The 22,828-nt window shown below is 40.2% G+C and overlaps 1 protein-coding gene across 1 annotated transcript in view; it reads left to right on the top strand.

Moving 5' to 3' along the window:
* Positions 1-22,828, top strand: part of RHOA (ras homolog family member A) — a 49,430-nt gene that overhangs the window by 23,257 nt on the left and 3,345 nt on the right. Inside the window, exons 3-4 of the mRNA XM_033131747.1 lie at positions 18,856-19,013; positions 22,518-22,638. Coding sequence (XP_032987638.1) covers positions 18,858-19,013; positions 22,518-22,638 — 277 coding nt within the window. The 5' untranslated portion in view covers positions 18,856-18,857. The remainder of the gene's footprint in view (positions 1-18,855; positions 19,014-22,517; positions 22,639-22,828) is intronic.

Genomic DNA, 22,828 nt, shown 5'->3' on the forward strand with positions numbered 1-22,828 from the left:
ACCGGGTCTTATATAGTATTATAATAATACAACATAATATAGTGTTGTATAATATAATGTATAATACATAATACTGGGTCTTATATAACTTTTTGCTCCAAAAGATGCATTAGAGCTGATGGTCCAGCTAGGTCTTATTTTCAGGGAAACACAGTATGAGTTTGTTTCTTTTGTTCATTTATTTTGTTTTTTAAATTCCACATATAAGTGAAATCATGCTTGTCTTTCTCTGTTTGCCTTATTTCACTTAGCATAATACCCTCTAGTTTTGTCCGTTGTTGTTGCAGATGGCAAGATTTCATTTTTTTTTATGGCTGAGTAATATTCCATTGTATATATGTACTACTTCATTCATCTGTTGATGAACGCATAGGTTGCTTCCATATCTTGGCTATTATAAATACTGCTGCTGCAAAAAAAATAATGCTGCAGTGAACATATGGATGCATATGTGTTTTTAAGAGACTCTAATTCAGATCAAAAAACAGACTGAAAATGAAGGATTGGAAAAAAGATATTGTATGAAAATGGAAAGGGGAAAAAGAAAAGCTGAGGTAGTGTGTGGGACTAGGGACCCCTCATGACAGGTAGCAATACTTACACCAGACAAAATAGACTGTAAAACAAAGGCTATAACAAGAGACAAAGAAGGACCCAGTAATCCCACTTCTGGGTATTAATCTGAAGAAACCCAAAACACCACGAATCTTGTAACCTTTTTTGATTGAAAGTTATTGTCTGACAACAATATAGCTACCCAGCTGTTGACTGTTATTTCTGCCTATTAGGAATACTGCTATTACAAATCTTGCATATGTGTTTGGTATATTTATTTTACTAAATATTTCTGTGGGTTTATACCAAAGAGAATGTTCTTCTGCTTGAGTACACGCTACTAAACAGTTTTGCAAAGTGATTATACACTCCCCCAGCGGTGAATGTATGTTCCAGTTTCCCATCTAACAACACTTCTTAAATTTTAGCCAAGCTGGTGGGTATGTAGCAGTATCTCATTGTGGCTTTAATTTGTATGTCTGTGTGTTAAATACTTTTTCCTGTGTTTGTTGGCCATTTTAGTAAGATGCTTTTGTGAGAAAGGATTACTTTCAACTAATATGATTAATCCTACAGGGGAAATAAGATACCTATAAAAAGATGTAGATTGGGATTTTATAATAGAAGCCAAAAGAGTAACAGAATAGGTCAGATTATCACTAAGAAGCGGATAAAAAGATTTCAGAGAAATTTTAAGATTCAAAATTATCCCTGGATACCTGGTGGGTGGGTACTTCATTTTACCCCTCTGGAAAAGCTACACACACACTAAATCAGTGGTTCTCACAGTTTAGCATGCATCAAAATCACCTGGGGGGCTTATTTAAACCCAGATTAATGGACCCACCCCCAGAAGTTTTGAATCAGAAGGTTTGTGGTGAAGGCTGATAATTTGCATCTTTAACAAGTTCTCAGTGGTGCCGGTACACTGCCTGGGGATCACTTTGAGAACCGTTGACTAGAAAACAGATTCTAAAGGAAAGAGCAGCTAGTGGAAGTGTCGTAATTTGCCTTAATATGAAATATGATTATTTTGATAATTGAAAACTAATGATTAAAGGATTAAAAAGGATATTAAATCTTTAGTTCCTGACAACATTTGCTTTTGATTCAGTGAGCAGCTATTTTTAATTTCCAATACAGTTGAATCTAGGAAGACTTTAAAATATCATATACTAAACTCTAGGCTAATGAACAGCTTCAGTGAACCGCTCCAGAAAGCCTCCTGGAAGCTATTCAGACAAATGTGTGTCAACATCATGGTCACACAATCCAAGGAAATCACCAAAGACTGCTGTGTTAAATGGAGAGAACTGAATGCTACTTCATGGTTGTGGTTTACCTACACAAATGCAGGCAGCAGCCACTCTTAACGGCTGAAAAATGTCTGGTGGACAGACCACACCCATACTGTGCAGCTAGATAAGCAAGGCAGGCAGGAGTGTAAATAAGCTGTAGTCACCAGAATGAATCATTAGACTTGTAAAAAATAGTGTGCAAACGGCTGACCACCACTTATCAGTCTTACTGTAGCAGAGCTTTCTGAAGCTCAGAAAACTTCAACCCTTTGCTAAACAGCATCTGTCCCCCAATGAAAGAAAACAGACTTAAAACACACTAGAACCAAGAGTTGATGACCTCACAGCAACTCAAACATACTTGACATTTGGCATTGTCTTCCCTTGATATGTAAATGACATTCTTAAAAGAATGTGTGCAAAATAATCATAGTCTAGAAAACAAACGGGGGAAAATGTAAAATATAATAGTTTTTAAAACCACAAGACTTTCTATCAAATGCATTAAAAACTTAATTAAGAAGGGGTGGCTGGTTAGCTCAGTTGGTTAGAGCCGTGGTGCTAATAACACCAAGGTTGCGGGTTTGATCCCCACATGGGCCACTGTGAGTTGCACCCTCCTTAAAAATAAATAAATAAAAGACTATTAAAAAAAACAACAACACATGAGATACCACTTCACACCCACTCTAATGGCTGTAATTTTTTAAATGGAAAATAGCAATTGTTGGCAAGGATGTGCAGTAATTGGAGCCTCTGTAATTGCTGGTGGGGATGTAAAATGGTGCAGCTACTGTGGGAAACATTTTGGCAAAGTCTTTAAAAAGCAAAACATAGAATTGCCCAACAGTTCCACTCCTAGGCACAGGCAGACCTCAGAAATACTGTGGGTTCAGTTCCAGACCACCTCAATAAAGCAAATATCGCAATAAAGTGAGTCACGTGAGTTTTTTTGTTTTCCAGTGCATAGAAAAGTAATGTTTGCACTATACTGTGGTCTATTAAAGTGTGCACTGTGTCTGAAAAACAATGTACATACCTTAATTAAAAAATACTTTATTGGGGCAGCCAGATGTCTCAGTTGGTTAAAGTGCGGGCTCTCAACAACAAGGTTGCCGGTTCAATTCCCACATGGGATGGTGGGCTGTGCCCCCTGCAACTAAAGATTGAAAACAGCGACTGGACTTGGAGCTGAGCTGTGCCCTCCACAACTAGATTGAAGGACAGCGACTTGGAGCTGATGGGCCCTGAGGAACCACACTGTTCCCCAATATTCCTCAATAAAAATTTTTTTTTTAATGTCTTTTAAAAAAATACTTCATTGCTAAAAACGCTAGCCATCATCTAAGCCTTCAGTGAGCTATAATCCTTTTGCTGGTAAGGGTTCTTACCTTCAATTTGTGAAAACTGCAGTATCTGCAAAGTGCACTAAAATGAGGTTTATCTGTACATACTCAAAGGAATCGAAGGCAGAAACTTGAACAGATACTTGTATTCCGGCGTTCATTACAGTGTTATTACAATAGCTAAAAGGTAGAAGCAACCCCAAGTGTCCATCTGCAGATAAATGGACAAACAAAATGTAGTATATCCACACAATGGAATATTATTTGGCCATAAAAAGGAATGTAATTTGATATATGCTACAAGGTAGATGAACCTTAAAGATAACCTTAAAGATTATGCTGACACAAAATGACAAATATTGTGTGATTCCATTTATATGATGTATCTAGAGTAGGCAAATTCATACACAGAAAGTAGAACAGAGGTTACCAGAGGCTCAGGGGAGAGGAGAACAAGGAGTTATTGCTTAATGGTTACAATTTCTCGTTGGGGTGAAAAGGCTTTGAAAATAAGTAGTGGTGCTGATTGCCCAACATTGTGAATATAATTAATGCCACTAAATTGTTGTAAAAGGAAAAACACATCCTGTTCTCCTTTATTCTCAATACTCTACTACAACATTATTTCACTTCTGATACTTCTGGTCACCAACTGGGGGGTTTGGGGTGGGGTTTCCCACACCAAGCAATTCTGTGACAATAGCTGATGTCCTATAGTTTAGTTCTAACACTTGTCTACCTGGAGTTAGCATCAGATCCCACAGGTTAAACACTCAGTCCCGCAAGATTGCCCCACAATCACCCACTTCAGATGCCAACAGCAAGTCCACGTTGTTACCTGTGCTTCTGACAGACTGAATATAAATCCCAGGTTCATTACCCCCTCCTGGAGTTCAGTTAGGTTGCTAGAGCCGCTCACAGAACTCAGGAAAATATTTTACTTACTAGATTACCATTTTATTAGGATATAACTCAGGAACAGCTAGATGTATAGGGCAATATATGTGGGAAGGGGTACAGTTTCCATGCCCTCTCCTTGTGTGTCACTCTAAGCACCTTCACATGTCCACCAACCTGGAAGCTCTCTGAAACCCACCCTTACGGGATTTTTGGAGGCTTCGTTACATAGGCATGATTGATAAGTCATTAGCCATTGGTGATGAATTCAACCGCTAGCCCCCTTCCCTACCCTAGTTCCATCCCTTCACTCACAAGGTTGGTTCCCCTGGCAACCAGCCCCCATCCCTAGGGATTTTTCCAACGTCACCTCATTAACATAAACTCAGGTGTGGTTGAAAAGAGTTTGATATGAATAAGAAGACACTCCTTTCACCTTGATCACCCTGGAGCTGTTTTCAGGAACGAGCTATTTGAGGACAAAAGACCAAATACTGTAACAAAAAATTCTCCCATTGTTGTGTATGTGGAACAATATGTATTTCTTATTGTAAATCATATCACAATTGTACACTAAAAAATGGTTAAAATGGCAAATTTTGTTATATATTATTACAGCTTCTAAAAATTAATAATATAATACGCCCAAAACTATTGAATTGTATGCTTTCCCCCATCTTTATTGAGACATAATTGACATATAACGTGTAAGTTTGTGTACAAAGTGTTCATTTGATGCACTTATGTATTGCAGATGATTACCACTGTAGCATTAGCTTACACCTGCATCACACCACATTCCATTTCTTTTTTTGTGGTGAGAATATTTAAGATGTGCTCCTTTGGGCCGGCCCGCTGGCTCAGGTGGTTGGAGCGCTGTGCTCCTAATGCCAAGGTCGCTGGTTCGATTCCCACATGGGCCAGTGAGTTGCGTCCTCTGCAGCGAAGACTGTGAACAACAGCTCTCCCTGGAGCTGGGCTGCTGAGTGCTGCTGCGGGCTACTGTGTGCTACCATGAGTGGCTGGTAGCCAGCGTGAGCGGCCGGCAGCCAGCGTGAGCTGCCATGGGCTGCCATAGGCTGCCGTGGGCTACTGTGTGCTGCCATGAGCGGTTGGTAACCATCGTTGAGCGGCCGGCGAGAGCTGCCTTGAGCTCTTGTGAGCGGCCTACTGACGACCTGTGAGTCGACACAGTTCCCCCTCAGCCCAGGGGGGAGCACAAGGCTCCTAATACCAGCATGGGCCAGGGAGCTGTGTCCTGTACAATTAGACTGAGAACCAACGGCTTGAACCGGAGGGCGGGGGAGAGGGGAGAAAAAAGATTTACTCCTTTAGCAACTTTTCAAGTATGCAGTATAGTAGTATTAATCATAATCACTATGCTGTACTGAATTGTGTAATTTAAATGGGTAAATTGTGTGCTATGTGAATTATATTTGAATAAAGCTATTTTTAAGAAAGACTTTTTTGTGTATGTACCATGTTTCCCCAAAAATAAGACCTAACCGGAAAATAAGCCTAGCATGATTTTTCAGAATGGCATCCCCTGAGCATAAGCCCTAATGCATCTTTTGGAGCAAAACTTAATATAAGACCCGGTCTTATTTTGGGGGAAACACGGTATGTACACACTTTAATAGAATAGCTTCTTTCATTTTACATGTTGAGCGCCCACCCCATGTGACCAGTTAGATGTCCCACATGGGTGCTAGTGGGCACTGGGTCCCTGTGACAGGTTTGCTGAGTAGACCCTGCCTAGTTTCTGTTTACTGGCAAAAATGTAGACTAATAGAGTTTGAGTGTGATTGATTTGTAGGCTCTTTGGCAATGAGTAAATCCTTTGTTGTCTATCCCAAATTGTCCAAGTAACGTTTCGGTAACCTCTCTGAAAACAGATGGGAACCTTATTCCAGAAGAATTCTTCAGCTTGAAAATTAATGTATTTTAATAACATACTGGCCTTACGCTCAGTAAAATCTAGTAACTCTAAGCGTCTTTCCCCATTGCTAAAATGGGGATGAGTGATAATTATACATACCTGCCTCTGGAAGTTTAGGATCAAATCAGTCCTATCAAATATATAGGAAGTGCATCGTGATAAACCAACGTAAGGTGTCACAGTGGCTTTTGAAGATCCACACAGTTTCTTAGGATCTGTTGTAGTACAGTAGATTTTGAAACTTCCGACACCATTTGTGTCATTATTAAAGAAAAGACCAGAAGAATGATTAGCATGTAGGGTGTTTTTCTGAAGAAGTTGTATGTCAGTTAGTAGGGTAAGGCAGAAATGGAGTCTAGAGTCCCCTGTCATTAGCGATAGACATCTATCAGATGTGGCAGAGAAGTGTATCTTGTGGTTGCTATGGTTTCCTCCAAAAACCCAGGCTATGATGGAGCCAGTGAGATATGTGCTTCGGAAAGTGCTTCATCATCATTGCCAGCAGAGGAAGTCGCCCTGAAAAGGCATTGCTTTGAGTACTGACGACCATGGCAACCAGGGTTTGCACATCACAAAAGACATTCTTACCCTCTGTTCTTGCTGTTGTTCAGGGGAGGATGTTTATGTCCAGACAGCCCTATTTCCTCTTGTAGGGGGAAGGTGGTGGTTTCCAGAAGGGTGACCTCTTGCCATTTTTTCCCAGCTGTGCTTCTCAGTAGCAGTGCCCGTCCTCTCCTCCTGAGTTCCAATTCGGAGCCAATCTTGGGACAAATAAAACAAAGGCTGCTTTTTAATAGAAACTCTTAAGTAACAGTTAACAGTTTTTCATTGTTTTATGCTTTAGCCACCAGATCATTGACTCCTGTCCACAGAGAGCCACCCATGTGGCGTTGTTGAGTTCACCCTACTGCGGTAGCTTAAAGCATTCTGGATGCAGAGTTAGAAGGGCTTACTGACTTCGTTTTGTGGTCATCAGTGACTTTGTGAGTGAAAGTAAACTGGGAAGACGTTCATGTTGCCTGTAGAGTAGTAACTGTCATCAAGGCAAGACACCAGAGGCAAGGCAGGCTCCACATCCAAGTCTGGGCACCTTCAGTTCTCATCGTTGTGGTTGGTTTTGAGAGGCTGTACAACCAGTGATACCACATGTGTTCCCTTCCAGGGAATGTTCCTGACCTTGTAAATCAAAGGGCAGGGCTGGGCCCGATACACTTGATCCACTGTCCCCCTATGAACAGTAACCACTAAGAGCAAGCATCTTTGCTGTGGTGTTACAGCATTTTACGGGATTTTTTTAGCTCTGAGGGATCCAGCTGCAATACAGTGATGGTAGGAAGTGTGTATGGACTTAAAATTCGAGGCTTTTAAAAGGCAGATAGCAAACATTATATATATGGTATATCAGATCTAAAGGGGGGAAGCTGGAATGTCGAAACTCCAGAAACATCCCTAGTAAGTCAGGCGAAAGTAAGCTTTAGGCTGACATATTTCGGTAGTCTGTTTTTCAAAGGAATGTCATTGAAATTCTCTACTGAGTATCCAGGTCCAAATAGTATTTCTGAAGTCTTTTCATTATTTTGATGCTTGGCCTGTGGTAGTTTGATTGGAATTTCAGTTTTCTGATTCTTTTCTTTTCACTTTTTTTGTGTGTGCAAGTTTCCTACCTGCTGAGTCCTCTGTTTTGAAAAAAAAGAAAGTCATTGTTGCAAGAAAAGATTGATCAGAGAGGGCCAAGGAATCAGATTTTTTTTGGTCAGTATTTTTGGGAAACATGCCCCTCCTTTGGGCTTTTTTATTCCTCTCTCTAGGGTTTCCAGGTGGGAATTCCTGCCCGATCTCAGGAATTTTTTTCACTTTTCCGTTCCGAAATCCCGAGAAAAGTTGGTCCGGAAATTGGGCAAATCGGCTCCTTGAACCCAGGTGGTTGGTAGTATTGGCTGTTACTTTGTGGAGACGATTCATCGTGGAGAACAGAAAACAGTTTGTATCTCGGGATTCAGGAACGGGAAAGCAAAAAAAACTTCCTGAGAACGGGTGGGAATTCCTGCTTGGAAACCCTACCTCTCTCTATATGGATCCTATTCAGCATGTCTTTGCCACATTACTGCAGCTGGAATACAGCTCCTTGTGGGATAGGCTAAGCCAGAAGTAGTCAGTGTCTTGAAGGAACTTATACTCCAGGAATGGGTGAGTCAAGCATACAGAAATGCAAGGTGCCAAAAAAATGTATGCACATTTTAAGAAAAGAAAAACTGTATTAAAATTATAATGCAATGAATGATACTAGCATTCATTTGACTAATGTCATCTTTTGAGCCAACGTCGTACGAGTACTACACATTGCTACTGTAATTCAATTCAACTTCGAAAAGTAATACATAGATAACAGGTCTTAAAATGTGTACATTTCTTTGGCACCCCCGGTATATACTATGTGTACAAAGGGTGCCCAAAAATATATACACATTTTAAGGAAAAAACTATTAAAATTGTAATACTCAATATGTACCGACAACAAAAGATGAATACAAGTCAGGTTTGACTTCTGCAATTACAAGAGGTGCTCAAAGTGGTTACCATCAGCGTAATTTTAATAGTTTTTTTCTTTTCTTAAAATGTGTATATATTTTTCTTTTTTTTTTAATTGGGGAAGGGGACCAGGAGTTTATTGGGGAACAGTGTGTACTTCCAGGACTTTTTTCCAAGTCAAGTTGTTGTCCTTTCAGTCTTAGTTGTGGAGGGCGCATCTCAGCTCCAGGTCCAGTTGCCATTTCTAGTTGCAGGGGGCACAGCCCACCAACCCTTGCGGGAGTCGAACCGGCAACCTTGTGGTTGAGAGCCCACTGGCCCATGTGGGAATCGAACCGGCAGCCTTCAAAGTTAGGAGCATGGAGCTCCAACTGCCTGAGCCACCGGGCCGGCCCCCTGTATACATTTTTTTGGCACCCTCTGTACAACTGCTATCTCACTCACATACAGTAAGATGCCTGATAAAAGTGGTTGAACTGAAGTGTATAAGGACCAAGAGAGAGCCAAAGCCCCACGTGGAGGCAGCACCTGATTTTTGGATGTGAAAGGTGTAGGATCAGAAACAGGCTTTAGAATGGAAGGTAGTAAGTTGGGGCAAAAGTAATTGCAATCTTTGCATTTTTTTAACCTTTTAAAGCACACTTTTGCACCAACCTAATAATACTTGAGGTGTACAAGTGTAATGTTATTTTCTGGGGAACTGGAAGAAATTTTAAAAGATGGCATTGCTTTGAGCTGAGGTGGAAGAGTTTTAAAAAGGACAGTAATGGAACCAGGTGTGTGATAAGAAATGGCAAGAAGGTGGGAGGAGAAAATAGGTTGCTGTTAGAGTTTTAGAGGACCCTACAGGTAAGGCTGAGGTGTCTTGACCTGATTTTGGCATTGAGGACTTTCTGAACTCCTTTGAGCAAAGGCACGATGGACTGAAACCCGGGCGTAGGAATGGAGAGTTCGGCTGCCGCAGGCAGGGTGGAAGGGAAGTAAGGAGACCGGTTGGTTTTTGCTCTTTTTCCAGGAAGGCGGTTCTGAGGACTTAGCTGGAATGCTGACTGGGAATGGGAAGGGAGTTGTGGTAGAAGTGAGACCCGGGAAGGCCGAGAATTCCCCAGAACTTGACAGTAGTCATGCTCAGAAGAACAAAGGGAGTAAGAATCGAATTGGTTCACCTCCGGGTTTCTACACTGAGCTGAATATGTTCAGAGTGTAATCTTGTTTTCACCACCAACATTAGGGAACTGGGAAGAGAAGATTTGGCAGGTTGGGATGATGGCTTGGAGACACTGAGTTGGAGGTGCAGGTGTATAGAGCACAGAGTATAGGTGTGTCGGGTTGGAGAACAGACTTGAACAGAGACAGAGATTTGTATTTGAAGAATTGGAATCCTCAGAGAGAGGTAGAATATTAGGAGAATGAGCAGGTGAAAAACCAAGGAAGGAACGAGGAGGTGGAGGCTGGAGCTGAGGAGACAGAAGACTTAGGGATCAGCGTGTGGCAGGGAGGTAAATTGCAACACAAGATATCAAGGAGAATGAAGACTAGATTTTGTGAAAGTTGTCTCATTTGGTGACTTTAGAGAATGTTTCAGTAGAAGTTTGGGCAGAAGGCAGGTTGTAAGAATTTAAGCAAGTGAGTGGGCATGAAGCAGCAGAAATATGTACCTTTTCTTTGAAACAGGCCAGAGAAGAAAGGTAACTAGAGGAAAGCATGGATGTGGGAAGATTCATTGTTTTAAAATAGGAGCATCCTGCACTTCGTTGTAGATTGAAAGAAAGAAGCCAGCAGAGAGGGAGAGAGGCAGGGGCTGTGGGATACCTACCACAGGTGGCAGCGCAGTACTGTGTGAACTGAAAGGTTAGGCCGTGGCAGGAACAAAAGACCCTCTAGTAGAAACCACTGTTTCCGGAGTGCCTCCTGTGATGCCAGGCCCCGGAAGAGATGCTTGCTGAGATCCCCACACCCTCTGGAGGAGTGCTGCACTAGAGGGCTAGGGTGTGCGCTCCTGAGAGTGAGCTGGCTGCTCTTGTGTCTGCTAAGTGTGGGATTCTGCGGGACACTGCATGGCTCCCTTCAGTTGCTTCTCATGGGCACCCTTTCTGTTTGCATATATGGGTGGGAAATACAGTGCAAGATTAGTTTTCTTTGTTTTCTTAATTAACAATCATTGCTTAATGTAGTTTGCTAAAGTTTGTTCCATAGCCAGAAGGAACACATTGTGGGGTTTTTCGTTTGTTTTGTTTTATTATTTTTTTTAATTAAAATTTATTGGGGTGACAATGGTCAACAAAACTACATAGGTTTCAAGTGTACAGTCCTATAACACATCATCTATATATTGCATTATGTGTTCACCACCCAGAGTCAGTCCTCCTCCTATCACTGTATATTTGACCCCCTTTACCCTCTTCTACCATCTTCTTCTCACTTACTCTCTGGTAACCACTAAACAGTTTGTGTCTGAGGTTTTTTTTCTTTGTCTTGTGCCCATGTTGTCTTCAGTTTTATATCGCACACATGAGTGAACTCTTACGGTTCTTGACATTTTCTGTCTGACATATTTCACTTAGCATAATAATTTCAAAATCCATACATGTTGTCGCAAAATGGCAGTGTTTCAACTTATGGCAGAATAGTATTCCATTGTGTGTGTATATATATATATATACATACAACATCTTTATCCAATCATCTGTCAAAGGACACTTTGGTTGTTTCCATGTCTTGGCCACCATAAATAATGCTGCAATGCACATCGGAGTCCATATATCTTTACAGATAAGTGTTTTCAGATTTTTTGGGTAGATAACTCAGGAGAGGGATTGCTGGGTCATATGGCAGTTCTATTCTTAATTTTTTGAGGAACCTCTATTCTGTTTTCCATAGCAACTGTACCAATTTATATTCTCACCAACAGTTGATGAGGGTTCCTTTTTCTCCACAGCCTCTCCAACACTTGTTATTATTTATCTTGTTGATGATAGCCATTCTAACAGGTGTGAGGTGGTATTTCATTGTGGTTTTGATTTGCATTTCCCTAATAGCTAGTGAAGTTAAACATTTTTTAATGTATCTGTTGGCTGTTTGTATGTCTTGTTGGGAGAAGTGTCTGTTCATGTCCTCTGCCCATTTTTTAATTGGATTTTTTTTTTGTTGTGAACACATTGTTTTTTGAGATTTGGGGAAAGACTGGTCTAGTAATAGCAAAGAATATAACTTGGAGTAGGTATTTTCTGTGCCCTTTCAGCACCGTGAGAGAGCTCCTTTTGACTTGAGTGAGGGTAGCACAGTAACTAATACTAAAGATTTTGAACTTAGGAAAATAATAATTTTTGAAAGAAACAGGTAGTCATTTGTATACTATTACAGGTGACTTAAACATATTTTTTAATTGACTATTACTGGAAAAATCAACTTCTATCCAAAGCTCTTAAGAGTTATTTCTGAGACTGAATTGAGCCTTTTTTCTAGGCTCAATTTTCATGACACATCTGGCAGAGAGACTGCAGAGAGAGCCCAGCATGATTTCCTTTTTCAAGATGACAAGCCATGTAATTTGAAAAGATACTGGATTATAGCAAAGTGGAAAGGAAAGATGCTAGAGCCAAAAATATTCCTGGGTCATTTCAGGAAATAACAGCAAGTTTCATCTTCCATTGTTTGTACTTTTCACGTCTTAGCATCTCTAGTTGTATTACCAGACTGCCACGCAGCATCCCAGAAATCACCTTGTAATTGTAGGCTTTCATTTTTATTTTGTCCCATAATTGTAATTTCTGTTTTTGTCATCAGTAGAGGCTGAATGGTTTTACACATTTCCTGGGCCAAAGTTCCCCCAAGGAAAATTTTCTAGAGCCTTTTTGGTTTCTCGTTTTCATTTTGTGTGTCTTTAAGCACATTCAATTGAGAGAAATTATTTCTCGAGAATTGAGTGCCTTCTAGCAAGGATGCTATTCAGAGATGGAGCCTTTTCTTGAACTAGGGGATTTCTGATGAATTCTTTTGTTTGCATCCTGTAAGGGTGTTTGACTTGGGGCACAAACAGATACAAGTTAGGCCTGAGGAGATGTAGAAAGTATAAAAATGTTGACAGGAATTTGAGAGCATGAGGAAAACAGAACATTGCTTACGAATCCTATCAAGATGTCAGCAGTCAGACAACATAGAGGAAGGACTTTTTATGAGGTAAATTCATTCGTGTCTGTGCTCTGGATTATTTCCTGGGAGACTGGAAATGAGGTAATCTATCTCCTTTCTCATTGAAGAAAATTTGTTTTATTTTTGTATTTACTTAATATCTACTACATGCCCACGAAAATGCTAAACTGCATAAGGCTGCAAAGAAATTTAGGATGTTCTTTGCTCTGAGGTGATTTGCAGTCTGGTTGGAAGACAAAACACAAGTGAAACAAGTGCAGGACCTCGAGGGAGGTCCCATATTCATGGAGATCCAAAGCAAAAATGCAGGGAAAGAGGGATATAGGCACTGAGTGGCTGGCCAATATGCTGGGCTCTCGTTTAAATGACTGGTCTCAACGCGGTATGGTTTCCATTGCATGGCCTGTTGTTCAACGAATTATAATGAGTAGGGTAGCCAGTTGGCTCAGTGGTTAGAGTGTAGTGCTCATAACACCAAGGTCACTGGTTCGATTCCCACATAGGCCAGTGAGCTGCGCCCTCCACAACTAGATTGAAAACGACTTGAAATGGAGCTGATGGGTCCTGGAAAAACACACTGTTCCCCGATATTCCCCGATTTAAAAAAAAATTATAATGAGCACAGTTCTCCTCATGTATCTGCTTATTACTGTGCTTTCATTATTAGTACTATCCTCAATCCACTACTTTTTTGCAACAAAAAATCTTTAAAAATCACTAGATTATATTGTGGGTTTGGTTAAAGCATAATATCTGTGTATGCATTTAGGTACATAGTCACTGCAATATGTCACTGCTGAGTACTTGCAAATGAATGATGGCAGCACTGTCAGCCATTCCCAAACCTTCTGTTTATGAGTTTACATTAAATTTTAAAGCTAAATTTCTTATGTTTTCTAGACTGAAAAAGATTAGTTTCTGATGTTCACTTCATGCACCCCAGTGGATTGTCTCAGCCACTCCAATTTGGGAAACATTCCCTTTAGACAATGTGGTTTTGTCAATGCATGTGTATTGTTGAGGATTAGTTTGACTCTAGGTAGTAGCAGAGACCTGAAAAATACCACCTTAAACAAGACAGTTACTTAGTTTTTGTTCACATAAAACAAGTGTGGAAATAGACAGTCTGCGGCTAACATGCTGGCTCCCCACATCCTCCAGGATCCAGGCTCCGTCTGCCTTTGATTCCTCCAATTCCAGAGTGTGGCTGTTTACAAAGCTGCCCTGGCTCGAGGTTTAAGCAGCAGGAAGGAGGAAGGGGGTCAGGACAGGCATGGAACTTCTCTTTAAGAAAGACTTCCTAGAAGTCCCAAAAGATACTGCTGATTACATCTCATAGGCTAGAACTTTGTACATGGCCATACCTAGCTGTAAGGGAAACTGGGAAATAAAGTCTTTTAACCAGGCACCAAGGTGAAAATTGGAGTGCTGTTCCGAGAGGGAATGGTGGTAATTGGGGTGACTGACTGTTAGTCTTCACCGACAGTCAGGGAGGAAGTCTGCATGCATGTCTGGTTTGGTTTTTTTTTGTTTTTGTTGATGGATGTTTTTTGGTAACAGCTTTACTGAAATATAACCCACATACTTTGCAGTTCACCCATTTAAAGTGTACAATTCAGTGGTGTGGAGTGTATTCATAGAGTTGCACATCATCTCACAGTCATTTTAGAAAAACTTCATCATCCCATAAAGAAACCCACAATTCCCTTAGAAATTATTCCCTCTTCTCCTTTCCCACCTCTTCTTCCTAGGCAACTACTAATCTACTGTCTGTCTCTGCATTTGCCTTCTCTGGACATTTCACATAAGTAGAATCACACAGTATGTGGTTCTTTGTAACTAGCTTCTCTCACATATATAACATTCAAGGTTCATCTATGTTATAGCATGTATCTGTACTTCCCCCTTTATTGCCGAATAATACTCCATTGTATGGGTATACCACATCTTGTTTATCCATTCAGTTATTGGGCTTTTGGGTTTCCACTTTTTGACTATGATGGATAACAAATGCTGCTATGAACATTCGTGTACAAGTTTTTGTGTGGACATGTTTGCATTTCTCTTGGATATATACCTAGGAGTAGAATTGCTGGGTCATATCTATTCAGATGCTTTGTCCACTTTTAAATTGGATTTTTTTGTCTTTTTATTATTGAGTTCTATATATATTCTGGATCCAAATCAACATCTTGACTGTAGCCTCAAGAGAGACCCTGAACCAGACCACCCCACCTAAGCTGCTTTTTTTGTTGAGTTGCAAAAGTTATTTATATATTCTAGATACAAGTCCTTTATCAGATACGTTATTTGTAAACATTTGCTTCTATGCAGTGGGATGTCTTCTCATTTTTTTGATGATAACTCTTGAAGCACAAAAGTTCTAAAATTTTTTATGAATCCAATTTATTTTTTCTTTGCTTGCTGGTGATAAATATATTCGTGAATATACTATTCACAATATATTGTAAAACATATATTATTCACAATAGCTGAAAGGTAGAAGCAACTCAAATGTCTTACCAAGAGATGAATGGGTAAACAAAATGTGGTATACACACACACAGAGGAATGTTATTCAGCCTTAAAAAGAAAGGCTACACATGCTACAAGAATGGATATACCTTGAAAATGTTATGCTGAGTGAAATCAGCCAGTCACAAAGACAAATACTGTCTGATTACACTTATAAAGTAGCTAGAGAAGTGAAATTCATAGACTTCAGAAAGTAGAATGGTGGTTGCCAGGGGTGGGAGGGAGGGGAAAGGGGGATGGGGAGTTAATATTTAATGAGTATAGAGTTTCAGTTTTGGAAGGTGAAAAAAGTTCTGGAGACGGATGGTGGTGATGTTTGCACAACAATATTAATATATGTAATGCTGCTAAACTGTACAATTAAAAATTGTTAATGGTAAATTTTATGTATATTTTATCGCATTTTTTAAAAGTTTTTTTTTATTAAAATAATAGCTAACATACAATATTATATTAGTGTCAGGTGTACACCGTAGTTATTCAACATTTGTACACCTAAAGAAGTGATCACCATCATAGTCCAACAAGCATCTGACTCTGTATCTGTCACACTATCACAATATGATTGACTGTATTCCCTATGCTGTACATTACATCCCCATGACTTACTTGTTTTATATCTGGAAATTTGAATCTCTTATTCCCCTTCATCTTTTCCCTCCTTTTAAAATTTTTCAATTACAGTTGACATTCAGAACTTTATATTAATTTCAGGTATGCAGCATAGTGGTTAGACATTTATATAATTTAAGGAGCAATCCCCATGAGTATTTTGTAACTATCAATTTGTACTTCTTAATTCTTTCACCTTTCCCACCCTACCCTTAACCCCCTGCCATTTATCACCTTGATAAATCTAGTACCCTTCTGATACCATACATAGTAATTACAATATTATTGACTAACTTCCTTGTGCTATATACCCTACATGTCCATGACTTCTTTGTAACAACCAATTTGTACTTTTTAATCCCTTCCCCTTTTTCACCGTCCCCACCCCTAACCAACCCTCTCACCTGGCAACCATCAAAATGTTCTTTGTATCTATGAGTTTCTGTTTTGTTTGTTCACTTTGTTCTTTAGATTCCACATATAAGTGAAATCATATTGTACCTATCTTTCTCTGACATACTCCACTCAGCACAATACCCTCCAGGTCCATCCATGCCACCACAGATGGCAAGAACGCATTCCCTTCCATGGCCAAGCAATATTCCATTGTATATATGTACCACCTCCTCTTTATCTTTTCATCCATCGATGGATACCTAGGCTGCCTCCACATCTTGGTCATGGTAAACAATGCTGCGATGAACATAGAGATGCACACATCCCCTTAAAGTAGTTTTGGGTTTCTTCGGATAAATACCCAGAAGTGGGATTAGTGGTGGGTCTTTTGTCTCTTGTTATAGCCTTTGTTTTGAAGTCTGTTTTGTCTGGTATAAGTACTGCTATCCCAGTTTTTTTTCCTTTTCCATTTTCATGAAATATCTTTTCCCATTACTTGACTTTCAGTCTCTGTATGAGGTGCGATCAAACAATACAGTGAATGTTTAAATTTTAAAAAAGTTACTACAATAATAGACATTGCCATTAATCCCCTTCAAAATACTCCCCCTTGCTTTGAACACACTTATCCCATGGTTCTTGGCACTTTCTGAAACAGTTCTGGAAGTCCTCTTTCGTGAGTGTCTTTAGTTGCGCTGTCGTGGCTGCCTCAATGTCCTGAATCGACTCAAAATGTTTACCTTTCATGGTCGTTCTGACTTCGGGGGAGAGCCAGAAGTCACACGGTGCCAGATCCAATAAATAAGGTGGATGAGGACACACCATAATGTTTTCATTTGACAGAAGTTGCTGTACCAGGAGCGATGTTTGACTCAGAGCCTTTCCATTGTGATCACAAAATACGGTGAATGCTGCTGCTGAGTGCCATCCAATGGAAAGGCAGGGATCTTTAGTACGGGAAGCGGCATATGGAACCTTAGTAACAGTGTATGACAAGTTCCAACCTGTTTGGTGCAGTCAGTCAGGTGAGAGTTACGGTTGAGAGAAGGTGTATTTTAAAGTGTGCTGTAAATCATCCTCCATCATGACAACGCTCCGTGTCCCATATCGCTTTTGGTATATGGCAATTTTTGTCAAATAAAAACATCACAGTGTGTCCTCATCCACATTATTCACCAGATCTGGCACTGTGAGATTTCTGGGTCTTCCCCAAAGTCATAATGATTCAAGACATCGAGGCAGCCACGACAGTGCAATTAAAGACACTGGTGAAAGAGGACTTCCAGAACTGCTTCAGAAAGTGGCAAGAACTGTGGGATAAGTGTGTTCTAAGCAAGGGGGAGTATTTTGAGGGGGATTAATGGCAATGTGTCTTTTTCTGTAATTTTTTAAATTTTATTTAAATATTCGCTGTGTTGTTTGATCACACCTCATGTCTTTCAGTCTGAAGTGAGTCTCTTGCAGCTATCACATTTTTTAAATTCAAGATACTTTATGGTTCTAGCTCTTACCTTTGGGCCTTGAGTTAATTTTTGTATATGATGCGAGGCAGGGTTATAACTTCATTCTTTCAAATGTATCTATTCAATTATCTCAGCAACATTTGTTGAAAAGACTTTTTTCTCCATTGGATTGATTGTCTTGGCATCCTTGTTGAAAATCACTTAACCCGAAATGTGAGGGCTTATTTCTGGACTCTTCATTTCTACTTCATTGATCTATGACTATCTTTATGACAGTGCAACACTGTCTTGGTTACTGTAGCTTCGCAGTAAATTTCGAAATCAGGAAGTATGAGTCCTGTAACTTTGTTCTTTTTCAAATTATTTTGGCCATCTGGGTCAATTGAATTTCAATTTGAATTTTCTGATCAGCTTGTCAGTATCTGCAAAGAAGCCAGCTGGGTTTTGATAATGATTGTGTTGAATTTGTAGATTAATTTGGAAGATACTGCCATTTAATATTGTCATGGTTCATAAATATGGATGTCTTTCCATTTAGATGTTTAATTTTTTTCAACAGTGTTTTGTTGTTTTCAGTGTGTTTTGTACTTTTATTAAATTTACTCCTATTTTATTTTTTGATGCAGTTGTAAATGAAATTGTTTTAATTTCATTTTGAATTTTTTCATTGCTGGGATATAGAAATACAATTGATTTTTGTATGTTCATCTTATAGTCTGCAACTGTGCTGAATTTTTTATTCTAATAGTTTTTTAGTGGATTCCTTAGGATTTTCCATATATAAGACGTTGTCATCTGTGAATTGAGATAGTTTGGCTTCTTCCTTTCTAATCTGTGTCTTTATTTCATTTTGTTGCCTGATTGCATCTAGTATCATGTTGGATAGAAGTGACAAAAATGGACCTCTTTATCTTGTTTCTGATCTTGGGGAAAAGGTTTCAGTCTTTCTACCATTAAGTATAATTTTGGTTATGGGTTTTTGGTGTGACCTTTTGATGCCAAGCGGAAAAGGTGTACTAACATTTTGTATTGAGTGTGCTAATAGAGTCTTGTGCCTCATGGTCAGAAAAGTGTGACTCATAGCCTGAAGCTAGTATGGCACTCTAGATAATACCTTTGTCTCCTCTTTTCAGCAATGGCTGCCATCCGGAAGAAACTGGTGATTGTCGGTGATGGAGCCTGTGGCAAGACTTGCTTGCTCATCGTTTTCAGCAAGGACCAGTTCCCAGAGGTGTATGTACCCACAGTGTTTGAGAACTATGTGGCAGATATTGAAGTGGATGGAAAGCAGGTAAGTATACTTTCTGAAACAGCAGATGCTGTTTCGCATGTTAAGCTGTTCATAGAGCCTGTAGAGAATTCAGCCTTCAGTAGATAATACAACAGTTACAAAAATGTTAGATTGAGAGATCCATTCTCATCCTGCTTTCTTAGCCCAACTTTGTTCATTTTTAACTGCTGTCATCTAGACTTTGTCCACATTCATATGTATTTCATGTGGGGAAGCCTTAATATATGTGCTTTTTTAGTTTATATTTGAAATGAACTTCTTTGTATGGATGGATTTTTTTTAATTCTGTCATATTTCATTAAGTGTAGAAATAGATTACTAGGTCACGAGGTCCTTATTAATTATGCTTCTCAAAGAGTTATACTGATCAATACCACCAGCAGTGTGACATTTAGACAACATCTCACATTTAACTTTTTAAAACATTTTTTGACTGTAACATAAACAGTGCTGCCACAGTTGCTTCAGTTACCCCTTATTGTCAGTGAGGACAGTGTTTTCATATGTCTGTCCCAAAAACCCACTGGCAGGACTGGGGCAAACTCTTCTGGAATTAAGAGCACTTTTTTTTTTTTTTTTTAATTTTCTGCTCCCTTTTGTTGTCAAAATAATGTCTTACCCAGCACTCTGTATGCCTTTGAAGAGGAGTGAGATTCCCCACTGCAAACGGGTCGGCTGAAAAGAGAACTAGAAGAAGGGGCTCTTCTGCAACATATTCAGTCCCCTTGGGCATCCAGTGATGTCTCCTGATGCTCGCACCTAATATACTGGCTTTCATAATTCCATCTCCTTTCTCCTTTCTCATTTTCCTGCTTTACCGATTATCCCTGTCTATCCTTGTGTTACCTCACCCCAGTTTGTGACACCAAATGTGGAAAGCACATGAGGCCAGCGGCCAGAATTCTAGGGTTCCTCATTATAGGCTGTCCTGATAGTTCTGTGACCATTGACCATGAGTAAGCCACCTAAGTTTTGAGCTGCTTTCATTTGTGAAGTGGCTTAAACCATTTTTGGGGGTGGAGGTGGTAAAAACTAGTTGGTGGAAGTTTGATGAGGAATAGGACATTTACACGAGATACTTGCTAATTACAAAGACTGAAAAACACCTTTCCTTGAGGAAATCGGGCAAACAGTACCGTAATCAAATGGTAAGAATCAATATCATCTGTCGTGGGAGTTGTGCACCGTGAGATAGGAGGAATGCCGATGACACAGCAGCAATTAATTCTACATCACCTTGCCAAAAATTCTTAAGTTGAGTCTATCAAGGAGGAAACACCAGACAACCCCATACTGTGGAACATTCTACAAAATAGCAGACATGTGATCCTCAGAAAAACCAAAGTTACGAAAGTCAAAGAAATACTGAGAAACTATATCAAATAAAAGCAGATTAAAGAGAGATGACAACTCAATGCGACTTAAACCATTTTACAGGTGACATCAGGGTTCTCGAATTAACTGAATGCATTTGGAAACACCACAGCACTTTCCAGATTGGTCTGAACAATAGCATACTCAAAACCTCCTTTACAGTTTATAGACCATTTTATCCAGTTGCAGTCATGCCATTAGGAACCACAAGGCACCTTTCTTGCCACGAATGCATGGGGAGGAAAAAACCCAGTAAATTCCAGCCTAACAGAACTTGAATCCTACCCTGCAGGCGGTCCATCAGTGCTGAGTGTTGCCAATTCAACTCAGTCGGTTCTCTGCGTGAATGCTTGGATACAGGTGTTTCTGTGGGCCTGGAAGATTGGTTTTGTGTAGACACATGGCACAGTTGTGACAAATGAGTTGGAAATGTGCTGAGATCTATACAGAAAGACCAGGGGCTTGAGGGTCAGGTTAGTTTCTCAAATGCCTAGTGGATGCATATTGCTGGTTTTATCCTGTCATTCCTTCTAGAGAGAGCAGCTGTTGGTTACTATGTGTCTGTGACCATCAGTTGGGAATGTCTTTCCCACCTGTGACAGTATGTATGTGTGTATGTTTTGGGGACAGTAATGGTTATTCTGTCCTCTTTGCAGTATCATCTGTGCTTGGGGGTCTTAGAACAATCAGAATCTTACCCGTAAGAAATTTAGGGACCTTGACTTAAAACCTTGAGGAATGGTCTATTAGTGTCTTTCTTGCACTGCCAACTTTGAACATGCCTGACCATGACAAGATAGGGAGGTCCCCTTACACAGGGAGAAGAAACCCTGAAAGAAAGGTGCTTGATCTAGAAGAGGGTATCCCAGCCTAGCTGCTTACCTTAGAGCAACTCGGTAGCCACCAAAGTGGGAGAGGACACTATCTGGGAATGTTGTGAAAGAGTATGCACTAACATAACCTAGGGAACCCTCCAAGATTCTAGGTCACGGTCCCAGAAGTAGGCCTCCAAAAATGGAAAGGCCCATTCTGACATGAGGTAGGCCCAACACCCTGGAATCATTTAGCAGGAGATAATCAGAGTTGGGTGTGTCTGACTGAACACCCATGAGGTGTGGAGGGGCAGGGGAATGGGATTTGGAAGAGAGGCAATGAGCTCTACCATTCCGAGATCAGACCAGTTATGAGGATTGGGTATATGTCATAGATCCACACCAAGCTGATGGTGTGAGCATGAGAGAAGTGCAAGGGGCCTTATGGAGGTTGGAAGTGACACGTCCTGGGACAGAAGTTGAGGGTGGAAGAGATAAATAGTCGTCAATTTTAAAGAAGTAATAATATTTAGAAACTGAAATAAGGGCTGTGAAGGTGCTAGAAGGATATTCCAAGCACTAGAAGGAGAGCTCCTTGGGCCCTGAAGGACCTTGGAAGAGAGGGTATTAAAAATCCACTCTGATTGAAAGAAGTGACAGTGCTGGCAGCAGTGGTGGACAAGTTCCCAGGTATGAGGGGCGTATCTTACCCTATGTGATGCTTTCAGCCAGTCCGACATTTTTTCAGCAGTAAACGCAGAGCCGGAGTCCTTTCCTGTCTGCTCAGACCTTGCCTAACACCTAGCATGGTCTTTTCCTCACCCACCAACTCAAATACATTCTTGTGTCCGTGTTTCCACATTGGAAAAGAATGGTGAGACAAAGTATGGAAATGGTCGACTGAGACATACTGGGAAAAATTACTCAGTCTGGTTTTTCCCTATCTTCTGTACCTGGTGGAATGTTATTTACAGTTTGATTTTTCCTCTTGTTCATCCACTTTCTTTCCAAATGTAGAATATTATTTATAATTAAATACTATTTATGAGCTACAGAGTTATTTTTGACTTGACATTTTTAATTATGCACTTTATTCTGTTCTTGTATCTGTTCATAAAATTTGTGATTTTGAGAAATTTCAACCTAAAACAATTTAAACACGCCCTCTACCGTCAAGCTTGATTCTAATAAAAGTGAACACTCCTATGTTTTACGGTTTTGGACAGTCTGCCATTTGAATATACTGTAGTAAACATCACTTCTGAAAGTGGGTAATGCGATTAACCTTACACTCCTGTGTTGATTTTTCCTGTCACAGGTAGAGTTGGCTTTGTGGGACACCGCTGGGCAGGAAGACTATGATCGCTTGAGGCCCCTCTCCTACCCGGACACCGATGTTATACTGATGTGTTTCTCCATTGACAGCCCTGATAGTTTAGGTGAGTAGCCCAGCAGCTTGATGTTTGTCACTACCTGTGTGTCTGGCCAACACCTGGTTTTTCAGGTCCTTTCTGGGCATCAAGTGGCCGAAAAGCAGACATGAGCTTCAGAGAAGGAATCATCAGTGGCCAGAGTTCTAGAGCCTTGGGTCTGTAGAGCCTGGGCCCTGGGTCCTTTTCAGCCTAGGTC

This window comes from Rhinolophus ferrumequinum, chromosome 17 (assembly GCF_004115265.2).
Source record: "Rhinolophus ferrumequinum isolate MPI-CBG mRhiFer1 chromosome 17, mRhiFer1_v1.p, whole genome shotgun sequence".
Taxonomy (NCBI): domain Eukaryota; kingdom Metazoa; phylum Chordata; class Mammalia; order Chiroptera; family Rhinolophidae; genus Rhinolophus; species Rhinolophus ferrumequinum.